The following is a 17,867-nucleotide window of genomic DNA, read 5'->3' as shown; positions in this document are numbered from 1 at the left end:
GCCACACTGAGAGCCTCAGAAAATCATTTAAAATCTTCCGTACATTGAATAAAACTTCTGAATACGAAGTTTGGACACAAGCCCAGTGAGGTGCAGTAATTTTTGTTGGAACACAGTCATGTTTTTAGCGTACACATTGAATGCAGCTTCTTCTCTGCTACAGCCACAGAGTTGAGTACATGCGCGGAGACCGTAGGACCCACAGAAAAACATACTAGCTATCTGGTATAGTCTTAAGGGGCTGAGGTGAGAGCAAAATGACTGCCCACCGAGAAATCGTATTTCCTGCGGGTGACCTTTTCTCCTTTCTCTTCACCCCCTTTTTGAGACAGGATCACATTACAGTATTCTTCAACTCCATCTTCTGCATGCTGGCAATACAGACATGTGCTATCACTCCAGCCTCGACTTCCCTGTCTTCTGGGTTAAGTTAAAAGGCTTGCTATGTTCTGATGTCCAGGTGGTGATGGCTGCAGATATCTCTTGGCGCCCTTCTTTTGTTTTCACATTGCAGAGAAGATGGTATTAGGTTTGTTTCAGCACTTGTGGCTTTGGCCAGAAGATGACGAGGACAGGATGAGGATGACGAGGACGGGATGAGGATGACGAGGGTGGGATGGAGGTGATGAGGGTGGGATGAGGATGACAATGAGAAAGTGATAATGTAGAGGTGTGCACCAGCAAGACCTCTTAAACATTTTGAAAAACTGTGTTATTGTTGCCTGTTTTCCAGTCTTGTGCCTCAGTTATTATGAATAACTGGAAAAAAGCTTTGCTATGGTTATATATGGTTTGCTGTGTGACTTTATCTCCAATGTGGCTGTGTTGGGAAGTGGTGTCTTTGAGAGGTCATGGAGTACTAGGCCATCAAGAAGGACTGGTGCTTTTCTCCCCGTTCGGGTATGAGTTCTTGTTCAGGAAAGATTTGGTTACCTACCTCAAGAGTGAGTGGTCCAAACCAAACCTGTCTTCCCTGGCGTGTCCTCTTGCTTTCTCTCCCGCCTTGTGGCCTCTCTTACCTTTGGGTGTACCCTTGCCACTGACACTCGAGACTGTCACTTGATGTTGTCTGCCAAGTTAACACACAGCACGAGGCTTTCACCAGATGGATCTGATCTTGGCTCTAGAAAAGTGAGCATGATCTTTCTTGGATATTTAACTTTAAAACCACAAGACAGACTAACATCTTTTCTTTGGGAAGAACCCAGCCTCAAGTACTCTGGTCTAGCAGAGCACCATGGAGGAGGACATGTAGGGGAACCTGAAAGGCCTTTGAAGACTTGATATGGAAGAAATACCAATTGGTATGGAAGGAAGCAGATGTAAAAACACTCCTACACCATTAAATAATTAGAAAATCCCCCTTTTCCTTTGCTGCCATTTCTCCCTGATCTGTGGGCAGGATTTTTCAGACCAGGACTCTGCACCTGTTGCATCTCTGTGTCTTTTACCCTTAGATGATGCATCATGGGGAGGGGTAGCATCAGTCTAAACCTCTTGCCACTCCTTCATACACTAGGTTCCTTAGGATGAGTCGTCCTTTGAAGACAGCCCAAGACTCTCCCCACACTAAGTTCTAGTGTATTTCCCAGTTCTCTTCTTGGCGTTGCTGAAAGTGTGGCTGAAAACTTTAGAGGTGGGAGGACAGTTATGGGGAATATACAATGTGAGTATTAGGAAGATCCTTTCCCTTCATGGAGCTTATCCTATTCTCTGGCATGTGAGCCATTTGAAGGGAGCTCAGTGGGAGAACTGAATGGATGCTGCACTCAGAAGCCTCTCTGGCTGTCCTGCACTAGAGGCATGTCCTTGAAAACAATCCCCATCTGCCCTGATGCTTTAGACACCACAGTCATTTTGTGTTAGACCTATAGTCATTCTCCCTGCAGTTGAGACTTTCTGTAGCACCGTTGTGTGCCCTGAGCTCATCTCTGGCTTCATCCTTCTCAGTTGCATGCATGTGCTTTCTCCCCAGTGCTGTCTAGCTCTGAGAAAGAGAGGACTCAGGGCTCCTGAAGAGGCCATGCGTGCTGTGAGCTTACTAATTCAATCAAGTAGAATTAATTATCTTACTTTCCTTAGCTCTTGAAAGAAAGCCAGTGGAACCAATTTGAGCCAAGGCACTATGGTCCACTTCATGTTTTAACGGAGGGAACCTACAGTGGCTGGGAGAAAGCAAAAGCAACCCGAGCCTGGCAAATAACATTTCTGTGGCTTGTAACTTTGTTTGCCAAGTCCCTTAATCTTCCTTCTGTATTTCGGTTGTATTTACAAATATATTTTGCAAAACAAATGGTGAAATGTCTGCAATGCCTGCAATAAAGGATACCTCACAGTTTACCAGGATTTATTTATAGATTGAGTTCTTTGAACTTTGCCTAAGAGATTTCTAGTCAGAGCCAGAGGTTTTAGGAAATGAAACAACATCTCTCTCTCTCTTTTTTTTTTTTTTTGAAACAACACATCTTATGTGTTTTTCAGTGGTTTCTTTACTTATTTCAGTTGTTAGTGATAATACAAAACTAGAAATAAATATTACTAAGAAAAATAAAACCAAATAGGATTTAGTCAAATAAATTAAAAAAAAATCAAGTCTAAAAGCTTTTTAAAAAATGAATTTGGAGTTATTTGTTTTTCCAAAATGGATTACATAATATATTTCAGTTCTTAAATTAAAATTAATGGTTTATAATATATCTCAAATTGTATTATCCCAAAGTTTTCATTTATAAATACTTTATGGGATATACAGATATTGATGTATTATAATTTACAACATATCTGCATAATCTTTAGTAAAATATTGTTACAAGAAGCTATTTATAAAAAACATAATGAGACATGAAATAAGGGACAAATTAATGGAAAAGAACAATTTTAATGTTTTGTTTCCTATACATTAGATTGATTTTAATGTGTTTGACATTTTCTTTCTAAACACAAGTTTTTTGATTTGTTGTTGTTTGTTCTTGGAGAGGAGGCAGGCCTAACTTTAAAAGAGAAAGAATGAAATTGAAATGACATTTGATTTTTACTTAGTTTTCTTTCTGACTTATGAATTATAGGAAAAGCAAGGCATGAAAAGTTGTAGGGACCTGAGTGTCAGTTTCATCTAAAATAAGTTTGCTTATTAGAACACAGTCTTGGAATCCAACTTAGTTTTTCAATCTATACATATTTATTGAACACCCTTGTGTCAGGTACCAATGAAGATTGTATTAATCTGCATAATCTAATAATGACATTAAGAATGAGATCACATTGAAGTCTTCATTTTAGTGGTGTTAAGATGTAGCTGTAGAATAGTGAAATAATGTGTCATCAACCCTACAGGGACAAGTTGCCAAGTTGTGCCCCAGGTTAAGCAAACACACTGGGGCAAACATACTCCTGTAGGCTGCCCAGGGGAGTTGTTCCCCATGTGGGGCCTCCAGCCATTGACATCTTACCACACGGAAATATCCCACATGCTTAGATCACACCCCAGACCTCTGAAGCCCTAGGGCAGAGCTGACAGTCTGTTTTGAGGAGTGTTCAAGTGACTTAGAAACATTGTACACTGAAGCCTCCAGAAGGTGGCACCACCGTCCTCTGTCTTGTTTTCCAGTAAGCTAATTGAGGACAGCAGGGTCACGCAAATGATCCTTAAGTTGACAGGTACTGACAAAAAGGGTGTTTAGAGGGCTAGAGAGATGGCTCAGAGGTTAAGAGCACTGACTATTCTTCCAGAGGTCCTGAGTTCAATTCCCAGTAACCACATGGTGGCTCACAGCCATTTGTTTTGTGATCTGGTGCCCTCTTCTGGCCTGTAGTCATACATGCTGTGCACATAATAAATAAATAAATCTAAAAATAAAGGTGTTTAGAGGGCAGTACACAAAGAAGAATGTGAGCAGAGGGGAAGGTTTGGTGTTTTGAGCATTGAAACATAAACATTTTAGTTCCAAGAATGAAGAAAGGAAACCGTTTCCACTTCCAGCAGAGTGTGCAGGCTTTGCCTGCTGAGACTCTGAAGAAATCTTTGGAATGGTTTCCGTCTTATGAACACTGTGCGGGTAGGACAGAAACACTGCCCCCATCCATTCTGTTTTACTGTCTTCTGTCTGCTGGGTCTCTAACAACTGTCCCAGAACTGGCAGTTACAGAGCAGTCAGAAGCAATCCACTGAGGACCACCTGTAGCTGGAGAACTTCTCTCCAGCCCCCGCCAAGCCCTGTTAGTCCAACAACCCACTTGTAAAATAAACACACAGACACTTATATTATTTAAATTGCTTGGCCGTTAGCTCAGGCCTACCATTGTCTAGCTCTTACTCTTCTATTAATCTATACTTTGCCACATGGCTTGTGGCTTGCCAGTACCTTACATCTTCCTTGTCATGGTGGCGGCTGTCAGTATCTCTCCACCCAGCCTTCCACTTCCCACAACTCACCTCCTCCTTGTCCCGCCTACCCTATCCTTCCTGCCTGGCTACTGGCCAATCAGCACTTTATTTATTTTAACCAATCAGAGCAACATATTTGACATACTTGAACATCCCACAGCACTTCTCCTTTTCTTTTTTTCAAAAAGCGAAGTTTTAACTTTTACCAATAACCACCTATAGCAGTGATGTCATCCTCTGCTCAGACAGGGTTACCCTTAGATCCTAGAAACACTGGTCATCCACAGCGGTACTCAGGGAACTCCAAGGCCAGTCTCTTACACTATGATGCAGCAGAACTGAGCATCACAAAGTATATACTATATGAATCATTCATCCACTAGCTGAACTCTACACTCTTCATGGGACAGTGTCTTAGAAACCCTTCTGATGGCTTCTCAGGCTAAACGGAGTCTTTGCCCCTTTCTTTCTGCTGCAAACAGGGAGTTGCTGTGAAGTAAACAGCATGGGCTGTCTACCCTTTGCGGCATCTCTGAGGAGATGGCTCTGATATGCACCGCTGTGTTCAATCACTTAAAAGGCAGTAATGCAATTAGACCATCCTTTCTATAAGAACTGCTATTGCTTTCAGTTCACTTCCAGGCCTGACACAAGTAAACCACTCTGATAAAATCCCTTTTTTCCCCACTCCCAGGGAATAGCATAAGTAATGGTAGCAGCAATCTAGCAAGGACACAATGAATGTAATGTACTTTTTATAGAAAAGCAAAATGTTTCACAAGGCAGTGATTCATCATGTCATTTGGAAAATGAGTTTTCTTTTGTTGAATGTAAAGATGCTTGAATGATGGTCTATAAAGGCACTTTTGAGAAGGCAAACACTGCACACATTTTTGGAATTTAAATGCTTACACATGAAAGTCATGGTAAAAAGAATATACTTTAGAAATAATGCTGTATTTCTTTATGATTATTTAAAAAGGAGGTGTTTGTCTATGCTATTTAAGAAAGTTCTTTCCCTTATGTACAAATAATGACCCAATTCTTTTAAATTTTTATTTTAAATATGAACATTATGACTCATGACACAAACTTAAAAGACAATTTTGTTGTATTTTTTGATTGCCATTTCATGATGGGGTTGTTCGGACTTTCTTCTTAGTGACCTATCTTACCCTAAGAAGAGTTCCATTCTGATATTACATTGTGTTGAGGCCTTAATAAGTGTTATTAGCTCTGGAGGCTGCTAGCTTCAACATTACCAGAGTGTACTGTCTGTAATGATTAAAACCATACTGTTTATTATTTTCTATTAACATGTACTAATTATCTATATTAAGCTGGCTTCAGTGTTGTGTTTAAATACATGCATCACACACACACACACACACACACAACACACACACACACACACACACACACACACACACACACACACACACAGAAAGAGAGAGATTAAATCCAGTTCTCTATTATTTACCATCCTGTGCTTCTACTTCCCAACCTCTAATCGTTACCAGCTTCCCTCAGAACCTTCTTCTTCTGTTTACCACCACACATGAAAGAGCTCACAGCACTTGTGTTTCCATAGCTGAGATGTCACTTAACATCATGTCCTCTAGTTCCATCCATTTGCTGAAAACAGACCAGATGTCATTTCCCCTCATGACAGCATACTATACTATCATGAATATATATATACCACATTTCTCTCTTCTCCTCTCTTTCCCTCCACTCCCTCCTTTCTCTCTTTTCATCATCCTCCTTCAAGAGGCAGATATTTTTTGTATTTTATTTACTAATAACTCCACATTCTGCATATATGCACATATATGTGTGTGTGTGCTCTCATTTGTATGTTTATTTGCTTGAACACATGACTGAGCCTGTGAGGCAAATATTTAGTTCTCCAATTTACAAACAAAGACAGGTTAGGGAAGTAGTAAAGCAAGGACAGAAAGTGTTGTGGGTAGGCCATCACCTCATGGATTCATTCATCCAGCCAAATGAATGGTATTTAAGTTTATGGCATTTCCAATGTAACATGCAGCCTCCTATGTCTTTTATGTTGATATAAAAGCTGATATGATGATTATTATTTTGATTAATTCATTATAATAACTCCCAGAAATGCTAGTGTTGGACATCAGTTCTTTTCTGTGCTGCCATTGGTAAGCTGAGTCACATGATGTTATTATTATTATTATTATTATTGGTTTTTCGAGACAGGGTTTCTCTGTGTAGTTTTGTGCCTTTCCTGGAACTCGCTTTGTAGACCACGCTGGCCTTAAATTCACAGAGATCCACCCGGCTCTGCCTCCTGAGTGCTGGGATTAAAGGCGTGGGCCAGCACCCCCAGCAAAAGCTCTTTTTTTTTTTGTTTTTTTGTTTGTTTTGGTTTTTCGAGACAGGGTTTCTCTGTGTAGCTTTTCGCCTTTCCTGGAACTCACTCTGTAGACCAGGCTGGCCTCGAACTCACAGAGCTCCGGCTGCCTCTGCCTCCCTATAATTATTTTTGAGTAAATAATACATACATCAAGAGTTCAACACTTAGAGAAGAGTGCTTGGTGAAAAGCTCCTTCCCATGCATTCCTAATCTTGCCTTCTTGTTGGAATTACCCTGGGAAGTTCTGTCAGTTGCTGAGGCCAGTGCTGCAGCTGGGAAGCTGTGCTTGAGTTGATCTCAGAGTCCTGCTGGGCTTTGAGATCCTTAGGAGGGCATCCTGAGGAACACTGCTCCCTGAAGAGGTGTGCAGCAAGGGCCGGAAACAGACAAAGCACAGAACACATTTTTTAAATGATGCTGGGCCTGCAACAACAAAAGGCAGCATAGTTATGGAAGATAAAGCAATAAAGAGAGGGAATGATGCCCAGTGCATTGCTCTTTAGAGTGTTCAGACCATGGCACGGGGAGAGAAAAAGGGAGGACTCCTTGAGAAATCAGAGCGGAAGAGTCCTATGATAGGAGACTTCAGAGGATATCTGAGGGAATGGGAGAGGGAGACATGAAGGTTTAAGGAAAAGAAACTCAGAGATCTAGAAAGAGTCTTTTCTCGGGCATTTGGAAAGTTGCTAAGCATGAATATGTGAAGGGATTTCCAAAATGGGGAGGAAGCAGAAGGGATGAGCAATAGTAGTATTCACACGGAGAGGAGTTCTGCTTGATAGGACAATAGGCAAAGTTCCTGAAGGATTGTTTCGTGAGTGGAGGGAAAAACAGCCCTTCGTTAGGTACAGTCCTACCTGATACAGCCTTGGAAGAAAAATTGCAAAGTATTTCCAACTAATATAACCAAATCCCACAGCAAAGTTTCAGAGTATGTATGGGAATATGAGGATATGCAATACCTGGCAAGATCAGTTCACAATGCCTGGTGTCTAGGCCAAGTCTAAACACCAGTGCAGAAGGAAAGGGACCTGGTGTGTAAATAGATGAAAAAATATGCCTGACCATTAGGACAAATTAGCTGAAAATAATGCAAAAGTCATGTAGATATTATAATCAACAAAGATAATCAGATCGTTGTCATGACTATATTTCATATATGAAGAAAGTTAGACATGCAGAAGATGAAAAGATCTAATCAAATTCTGAGAGTCAGAGTGACTATTTACAAAGTCAAATACAGACTGAGTGGGACTAAGGGTAGATTAGACACTGCCAACGACAAGATGTGTGAAACTGAGGATAGAGTGACAGAAACTATCCCAAGTGAAGAGAGCAAACAGACAACTTGGAAAACAAAAAGACCTGCAAGAGGCACCATATATGTGTAACCAGACACCATGGAAGGTCACAGGAAGATGGGGAAATAAATGCAGTTTTCCCAAATTTAACAACAATTAAACACACAATCCAAAAGGTCCAACAAAGCTGAGCTCAAGCAGCATGAGGAAAGGGTGAAAGTTACATCATAATCAAATGGCTGGAAATCAATGACAAAAGGAAACAGTGGAAGCACTGAGGGGATTAGAGACATTACATCAGAGGAACAGAGCTAAGGACGGTGACGAGGAGTGACTTCTTGTGAGTAAGGCACTGTCTTAGAAGAACTGAGGGGAAATGTCTGTCAGCTAGAGTTGTAACAGCCACCAAAAGGACTTCTTAAAAGCAAAAGGAAAATAAAGCTTGGAAGGAAGTCTTTCAGGCTGAAGTGATTGTGCTAGGTCCCATTCTGGATCTCCAGGAAGAAACGGAGACTGGCAGAAAATCAAAGGACATAGATGGGCAAAAAGTTTACATATCATTTAAATCTTTAAATGACATAAAGTATAGAATGGAATTATAAAACATACAGTTTTTAAAAGACAGAGATAAACCTAGAAGGGGTAAATTAAATACATAACTGCAAGTTTTTTAGGTGCTGGGGACTAGTAAGATTCTTCTGCTCTTCACTTCAAGAAAGATTGTGACAAATTAAATATTTACCATATGTGTAAACAGTCAGTAAAATAACAGAAGGAAGCTTTAACTGCTAAACAAGCGAAGGAGATCAGAGGGACTATGAAGCTGTAACTAAGGGAAAGAGGAAAAGGGTAAAGAACAGCTGAGAATAAACAGGAGCAAAAGAGCAGCAGACAACAGACAATAAGCAAACAAACCCAACCAAACAAAAACAGCAAAGCAGCAGACCAAAGAAGCCACCATCGGCCAGCCACAAGCATCTCCTGCATGCATGCTAAGCACCCTCATCAAAAGGCAGAGGCTCTCACTTTGGAGTGATGCCCACAAAAAATATGTTAAGTCATAAAGAGATGAGTTGAAAGTAAAATAATAGAAAACAAGTGTAACAGGTTAACACTGAAAGAAGACCAAGCTAGCTGGGCAAGATGGCTCAAGCCTCAAGTTCCAGCAGGAAGGAAGTAGAGGAAGGTGGTTTGGGAGTTCTAGGACATCCTTGGTTAATTACACGAAACCTTGTCTCAAAAAGAAAAAAATGAATAAGGAAAAAGAAGAAAATTAGAGTAGCTGTATTAACATCAGCGTAGGTTTGACTGGGATGAAATGTCAGCTCATTCTCAGAAGCATGCTCTATTATACCTGTTTATACATCCAATATCAGAACTCTGGCTCCAGCAGGACTACAAGGGAAACAGATGAACAAACAACCAGACTTGGAAGTTTCAATGCCCCTCTCCCAAGAGTTGACTGAGTAAGTAGGCAAAAAATGAGGGGTCAGAGTAACTGAACAACTCTATTAACCAGCCTGACCCAGTTTACATTTAGAAAGCACCCCCTTCTACAGTAGTGGAATACATCTTCCATATAAGTGACAGAACAGTTACCATGGTAACTGAGATCTGTACTGTAAAATGAGGTCAAATAAAGTAAAAGATATGTGAGTCTTGTGAAATCTGCCTCTGACAATAAAGGAATAGTATGAGAAATCATTAACATGAAGATACCTTGACAAGTCCTTAAAGACTGTAACTATATAACAGGTATACATGAGGAAAACATCAAGAGAGTTAGAAAATATTTTGGACTGGCGGAAAAGGGAAACGTGGGATGCTGTTAAAACACTACTGAGTAGTATAATCTTCATTAGAAATGGAGGGATGTCTAAGACCAATGACCCACATCTTCAATCAAAGAAACTAGGAAAAGAAAACAAATCAGTTTCAAAGTAGGAAAGACGTTAGAGCTCTCAGCAGCACCATGGTTGCTGGCGTGAACAAGTGCCCCATGAATGAACAGCAGCAAGAAGGGAGCCAAGAAGAAAGTGGTTGATCCATTTTTCAAAGAAAGATTCTTATGATGAGAAAGCTTCAGCTGTGTTCAATGTTAGGAACATTGGAAAAACACTAGTCACAAGGACTCAAGGAACCAAAATTGCATCTGATGGCCTCAAGGGTCGTGTGTTTGAAGCGAGCCTTGTTTATCTACAGAATGACAAAGTTGCATTAAGAAAATTCAAGCTAATTACTGAGGCAGTTCAGGGCAAAAGCTGTCTGACTAACTTCCATGGCATGGATCTTACCTGGGACAAAATGTGTTCCATGGTCAAAAAGGGGCAGACCATGATTGAAGCTCATGTTGATGCCAAGACAACTGATGATTATTTGCTCTGTCTGTTCTGTGTTAGTTTCACTAAAAAAACAAAAACAAAAACAAAAACAAAAACACCCCCCCTCCCCCGCTGCAACAACCAGGTCCACCAGACCTCCTCTGCACAGCACCAGCAGATCCGACAGATCTGGAAGAAGATGATGAAAAAATCATGACCCAAGAAGTGCAGACAAATGACTTGAAGGATGTGGTTAATAAACTGATTCCAGACAACATTGGGAAAGACATAGAAAAGGTTTGCCAGTCTATTTATCCTCTTCATGATGTCTTCATTAAAAAGTAAAAATGCTGAAGAAACCCAAGTTTGAATTGGGAAGACTCATGGAACTCCATGGTGAAGGTGGTAGTTCTGGAAAAATGACTGGTGGTGAAACAGGTGCTGAAAATGAATGAGCTGATGGATGTGAACCACCAGTCCAAGAATCTGTTTGAAATCCAGATTTTTTTGATAGTGACAAATAAAAAGTCTTATTTGTGGAGAACAAAAAAGAAAAGAGGGGGAGAAAAACAGTGGAACATTAATGCAGAGATTAATAAAATTGATGTTCCTCCAGTCAAACTGACCAGAAAGAAAACACAATCCCCATTATTAAGCATTATTAAGGGAATAACACCACTGGTGAGTCTGCATAATCTCTAATCTATAAGACCTACACAAAGTATTGTCCAGAACAGGTTGGTCTATGATAGTGATTCTCAACTTGTGGGTTGCTAGCCTTTGGGGGTTGAGTGATCCTTTCATAGGGATCACCTAAGACCATCAGAAAACACAGATATTTACATCACAATTCATAACAGTAAAAATTACAGTTATGAAGTGGCAATGAAAATAATTTTATGGTTGGGGTCACCACAATGTGAGGAACTGTATTAAAGGGAAGGTCAAGAACCACTGATCTATGGTACGCATGTGGGGGATTATCTGGATTATATCAATTGAGATGGGAAGATCTTTCCCCTGTAAGTTGCTTTTGTCAGATTATTTTATTACAGCAAAAATATAAGAAGCTAAGATGAAGAGTAATAAAGGAATATTATCATATAGTACAATAATCAGCATACTTACAATTCCAATAACTTGAATGAGGCATCTCTCTCTCTCTCTCCCTCTCTCTCTCTCTCTCTCTCTCTCTCTCTCTGTGTTTTGGTGGTGCTTTAATCACAGAAACAAGAACTTAACTAGGGCAGATGAATAAGCGTTCACAATGTTCACCAGAGGCTGGGTGGTAACTCACCAGTGAGGCTCTGTGTTCTGCTCCCAGGAATGAAGTCCATCAGAACCGTTTGTTAGCCATAGCTGTAAGGGAGTTGTCTCTGAACACAATGTAGGTGACCTGCCACATTCAGATTTTGTTTTCAGAACATGTTCTCACTAAGTTGACCTGAAACTAATTATGAAGAATTGGACTCAAACTTGTGATCCTTCTCCTTCAGTGCTAGGATAGAGGCATGGGCCACCATACCTGGCTTGGACAGAAGAACTGTGAGTCACTGAGGCATATAAGTTTTTTGAAGACAAAAAAAAAAAAAAAAAAAAAAAAAAAACCATCAAATGTCATTTAAGAAGAAATATAATTTGATAGCTGTGAGTTTATAATTAACATTTTCATAAAAACTAAGATGCCTCTGGTGACTTATACAGAGTATTTAGAGAATGTACCATAGCAGAATTTGCCAAGCTCTTCTAGAAAACTGAACGGAAGGGATATGTGATGGTTAGTTTTATTTTATTAATTAATTTATTTAGTTAGTTTTGGTTTTTTGAGACAGGGTTCCTTTGTGTAGCTTTGCACCTTTCCTGGATCTCACTTTGTAGACCAGGCTGGCCTTGAACTCGCAAAGATCTGTCTGCCTCTGCCTCCCAAGTGCTGGGATTAAAGGCGTGTGCCACCACCTCCCGGCGTGATGGTTAGCTTTAACTAAACAGTTTGACAGGACCTAGAGTCACTTGGGAGACAGGCCTCTGAGCATGCATGACTATCTTGATTGCCCTAGCTGCAAACCCATCTACTGTGGGTGAGGTGACACCATTCCCTGGCTAGGATCCTGGATTGTGTGAGTGGAGCAGCATGCATCTCTTTCTTTTCCACAGTGACCACAGTGTGACCTGCTACCCCAGGATCATTCTGTCTTTATTTTCCTGTCATGGTGGACTGTGAACTGTGAACTGGAATAAATCCTTTCCCCTTCCGTTTCTTTGGTAGGGTATTTTACCATAGCAACAGGAAAAGAAACCAAGGATACTTTGAAGATGAAGCTACAGAACATTGTTACCTTAAGACTAAGACTAAAGAAAGATATTACAAAATAGAAAATTAGAGTCCAGTAGTCCTTTGTGAATATACATGAGAAAATTCTTAAAATAATTCTGGGAGACTGAGTTCAACAAAAGGACATTAATATGATCAACCAGAATTTTCCTCAGAAATACAAAGTTAAACACTAGAAGTTCACCTAACATAACTGACCAGATTAACCCACTGAAAAACAAAACTCATTTGAATCTTAGTAGACACAGAAGAGAACAAAAACAAAATCAAAATACAAAATCTATTCCTTATTTATAAAAATCCTCTCAGCAACATGGGATGAGAAGGGACCAGTTTTGTGAATTTCATTACACCAAGTCCAGTGACAGACACCCACCAAGCCTTGGGGGCTCATGTTGTGCACATGGTGTGAAAACTCACTAAGTGGAGCTGACAATTACTATTCTGAGCTGTGCAGGTAATCATGGATGTTGTAGCAAACCGAGGAAAATTAAAATAAAATTCATTATGAACAGAAGCAAAGAATGTAAATCATGATCATAACTATCATGATTGTACACAAAATGCAAATCTTTAAAAAAGCTGCTGGGACAAATATGTGTTAGCAAAACTACTAAATACAAGATCAACGAGCAAAAGAAATTTGCATTTATATTTACTATAAATGAAAAATTGGAAATTGAAATTAAAGAGCATTTACTAGAACATGAAACGTTTTGAGATAAATGTGGCTCAGATGTGTCAGGCCTGCATATTTATATCTGTTTTGCATTAGTGATAACTAAATGGAAAGACATACTGTTCACGGACTGAAAAAGACTCACTATTACATAGTCAATTCTCTATAAGTAGATGTACATCTCAGACACAATCCTGATTAAAATTTAGTTAGCTTAAAAATAAATCAACAAATACTAAATTTATATGGAAGTAAAGGAACTAGAATAACCAATACAATTTTGAAAAAGAAAAATAAAGTTAGGGGTACTGGTGAAAACTCATTTTAATAACAGCAATTAGGACATTGTGGCTTTGTTGTGACAATCCACAAACAGAGATCAAGATAACATTGGAAAGCAGAAGTGAGCATTCCTCATTATCTATTGGGAATAAGACTCCTCACAGTGTCATGATTGTGTAAACTTTTAGTACTCCAAACACACTGTTAATTAGTTAGTATTTTTCACAAGTGTGGATATATCTATGTGAAATGTCAAATGTTACAATGAATAGTTATTGTGACATTTGATTCATTTTCTTATTTCTTCAGTATGCAGTTGGGTGTTCAGATTCTCCTTTCTCATTCCACACAATTAAAAAAAGATACCCATTTTTGGCCCTTTGGCGGTTAATTTGGTGTTGCCTTTAGGTCACAGCTAATTTTTTTCAAAAGAGTTATTTGCACTCTTGGGAGACCCTCTTCAAAGACAGTGTAGCAGTGTTTCTGAGGGTCTCAATTTCTTAATGGCTGCTCATGTTCTCTTCACAGCTTTTCTGTAATCTTCAGTTTTAACATACAAAGATCTACAAGGTTCAGTATCTAAACTCTTGATGTTGCCATGTGCTCTGAGCATTTGCATCGTTAGTGAATATTTAGTCATTTTATGACTGATATTATGAACTTTTCTCAGTATTTTATCATATTCTGAGCCAGTACATTTCAATCAATTCATATCTCCTTTGAATCGTTATCTGCTGAAGTTAATAAGAAGATTCATTGCCATCCTATAGTAAATTCATCCATTAGTTTTTGCTTCATTAAATTCCATTCTCCTATGGCCATTTTTCATTGATCTGTGTCCTTCTATTTCTGTCTAGTTGTATTTATTTGCACTTAGGCATCTGAACTCATGTCCCAGAAGACTCTATGCAATGGGTAAATGTACAAGCTTTGAATGCTGTCTTTCCCTTTGGCTGGAAAAAAAATAGACTAGTGAATTACGCCTAAACCCCTCTCTGAAGTGAACTGTGATGTGTCTGTCCCTCTGCTCCACAGGGAGAGTGTGGAGAGCCTGATCCAGAAGCATTCCTATGCCCGCTCACCTATCCGCACCTATGGAGAAGAGGATGTACTGGGGGAGGAGAGCCAAACAACTCCAGATCGAGGTAAGGCCATCCACCAAGTGGAGATGCGGAGCTGCTAGAGGCCAGAGCGCTTGAGAGGGGTTGAAGGCGGGCTGATGATGGGATGTCTGGTCCTCTGGAACATATGTCAGTAAGTGCCTCCAAGCCTTTTCAGAAAAGCAGCCTCGAATGCTGATCCTCGTATGCCTCATTATTTTGCTTGAGTAGGCTCTCCACCCATGGTGAGTTTTCTGGTAACAGAAAATAGAGCCTTTGAATCTGGGTAGGGGTGGGCTTGTCTGTGACTTACTGGCAAAGAGCCCCCCAATCACACTTCTGGACAGTTTCTTACTGTTTCTGAATCTCAGCTTTATTATTTGAAAGTTAGGGATATTTCATTAGGACCAAAGTTCAAAGTGAACACTTTTAAAAGAGGATTATCATGACAACGGGCCATGACTGGTCCTAATAGTTGAAGCAAGACCTAAACAAAGGACTGGAGAGATGGCTTGGTCACTTATAATTACCTGTGTTAGGGAAACAAAGACAGGCAAATCCCTGGGCTTACTGGCTTCCAGCCTGGACTACTAAGTGAGCGACTGTATCTCAAAAAAGGGGTGGGGATTGGCACGTGAGGATGTTGAATGCACACTGCAGATGTGACACCAAAAAAAGAACCAAACAGTTTCCTTGAGCAGAAAGCTCAGAGAGAAGACTGAGCACAGAGGAAGTGTGAACGAGGGGAAAGACAGAAGAGAGAGGCCGGTGATGCCCCACCATGGACCTAAGATGGTTGCATGGGGAAAACATCTCGATCTTTTTTGTGCATCTGTTTTTAAAATGCCAAGCAACACAATTAGTGAAAACACAGGACATTTCTTATAACCCAGGGAAAGGTAGCTATGAACCATCACTCATTTGGAAAATTCAGCTTTCCTGGTGTAGAAGAATTTATTCTTCAGGTTCTCATGATGGTTTTGGGAAAAGGTGGCTTTGCTGAGACGTATCCAGCTTCCTTTAGAGAGGTGCTACAGTTATTTGGAGCTCTGTAAGGAAATGAGGACATACTCTCTGACAAAGAATCACTGCTTGGCCACTGTGGAATATTCAGGCCATGCAATCAGTTGAGTGTTTTTCTGTTTAGCTCATTCTTCTTCCGTGTAGGATGCCAATGGAGTCCTCTTATCTAGAAAGTTGGATCTGCCCTCTAATAAGTCTCATGTCAGCTTGTCTTTTTGAATTGCCAATCTAGCATTTTCCCTGTTTTTAAAATGTTAATAATTTTATTAATTCTTTGAGAATTTCATATAGTGTACTTTGATCATATTTACCACTCCTCTCCAAACTCTTCCCAGACCCACCCTCACCTCTTTAACCACCCAATTTTGAGTTCTCCTCTTCCTTTTTTATATTTATTTTATTTTATATGAGTGCTTTGCCTGTATGTGTATCATGCACATGCCCAGTGCCTGCAGAGGTCAGAGGAAGACATCAGATTCCCATGGGACTGGAGTTACAGAAGTTGTGAGCTGCTGTGTGGGTGCTGGGATTGAACCTGTCCCCTGGAAGACAGTGTTCTCAACTTCTGAGTCAACTCTCCCACCTCTTCTTTTTAAAAACAAAAATGGAGTCTCGGTTGTGTCACCCAACTACTCTTGGGTGTGGAGAGCTAGCAATTTTCTTTTTAAATAAACTGATCTTCAGCTGGGCATAGTGGCACATGACATAAATGCCAGCCCTTGGGAGGCAAAGGCAGGTAAGATTTCAGTGAATTTGAGGCCAGCCTGGTCTATATAGTGAGTTCCAGGACCAACAGGGCTATGTAGTATGGACCCTATCTCAAAACAACAACCAAAGAACATCAACTGATCTTTAGTTTTTATCAGTATAATTAAGTAGCTACTTGAGTCTAATTAATGCTTTTCTTCCAGGATCAGCCTTTACAACATCTGACAATTTGTCTCTCAGTTCCTGGGTGTCATCGTCTTCTAGTTTCCCTGGATTTCAGCATCCACAGACCCTGACTGCTCTTGGCACCAGCACAGCGTCCATAGCGACACCCATTCCTCACCCTATACAGGGTTCTCTGCCACCATATAGCCGCCTGGGAATGCCGCTGACCCCATCTGCCATTGCCAGCTCCATGCAGGGCAGTGGTCCCACATTCCCTTCATTCCACATGCCCCGGTACCATCACTACTTTCAGCAGGGGCCCTATGCAGCCATCCAAGGACTACGCCACTCCTCCGCGGTGATGACACCCTTTGTATGACTCTTCTGAGAATGGGGGAAGCTAGATCCAGGATGTACAAATGGGTATGAAAATATAGGAGACTGATGGGTGGGTGGGAGTTGGGGTATTGGAGCAAGGGCTCTCCAGGAAATACAGGACTCATTAAAGCGGAGAGCTGGACTCACAGTAAAACCTACTTGTAAGGGAGTGCACCACGGGCCAGGATTCATCTGTAGTTGGATCCAGAAGAGAATCTGTAAAGTTTAGCCAGCCCACTCCTACAACTAACAGAATATCAGTTTACCTAGACAGCTTAATGATGTAAGGCAAAGGAATCCCAAGGTGTGTTATACCTATCGGTTAAAAGCCTTGTTGATGCAGTATTGTATGAAATCCTTGTGTATAGGTTTTCTTTCTGCTTTCAACAGGTTCAAAGCATCATACAGAAGGCAACACTCTATAGCATATTGAAATGTTCAAGTCCATTTCTCCCAGTAGAAAGTGGGAGCCAATAGCGAAATGTTTGTAGTGGTGTAGCTTCGGCATGTTTAATTTCCTTTATGTCAGTTTGCTGGGGAAGGGGCAGAGTTGGTGTGAATGCATCCTGTGGTGTGAATAGACATACGGTGATGCCTTTACCAAGTTCCTGCCACATCCACAGACCATGACACCATAAGCTCTGTCTTTATCCCTTCTTCTTTTTATTTTTCCTAATAATTCTTTTTCTTGCAAAAATTTTGCAGTTATGTAGGGAAAACCGTCTGTATGATATTTTTGAAGTAAGAAGCTCTGTTATTATCAAAGAAGTTGGCTTTTGGGGCACTGCATTCTTGATAAGCTGCAGGC

The 17,867-nt window shown here is 40.4% G+C and overlaps 1 protein-coding gene and 1 pseudogene across 1 annotated transcript in view; both read left to right on the top strand.

The window, feature by feature from the left end:
- Nucleotides 1–17,060, top strand: part of Tbx20 (T-box transcription factor 20) — a 52,973-nt gene extending 35,913 nt beyond the window's left edge. Inside the window, exons 7-8 of the mRNA XM_036193804.1 lie at nt 14,721–14,830; nt 16,720–17,060. Of these exons, the coding sequence (XP_036049697.1) occupies nt 14,721–14,830; nt 16,720–17,060 (451 nt within the window). The remainder of the gene's footprint in view (nt 1–14,720; nt 14,831–16,719) is intronic.
- LOC118586891 lies at nt 10,075–10,886 on the top strand (annotated as a pseudogene).
- Nucleotides 17,061–17,867: the final 807 nt, after the last annotated feature.

This window comes from Onychomys torridus, chromosome 7 (assembly GCF_903995425.1).
Source record: "Onychomys torridus chromosome 7, mOncTor1.1, whole genome shotgun sequence".
Lineage (NCBI taxonomy): Eukaryota > Metazoa > Chordata > Mammalia > Rodentia > Cricetidae > Onychomys > Onychomys torridus.
The sequence above is the reverse complement of the archived record's forward strand: the minus strand, read 5'-3'. Positions and strand labels throughout refer to the sequence as shown.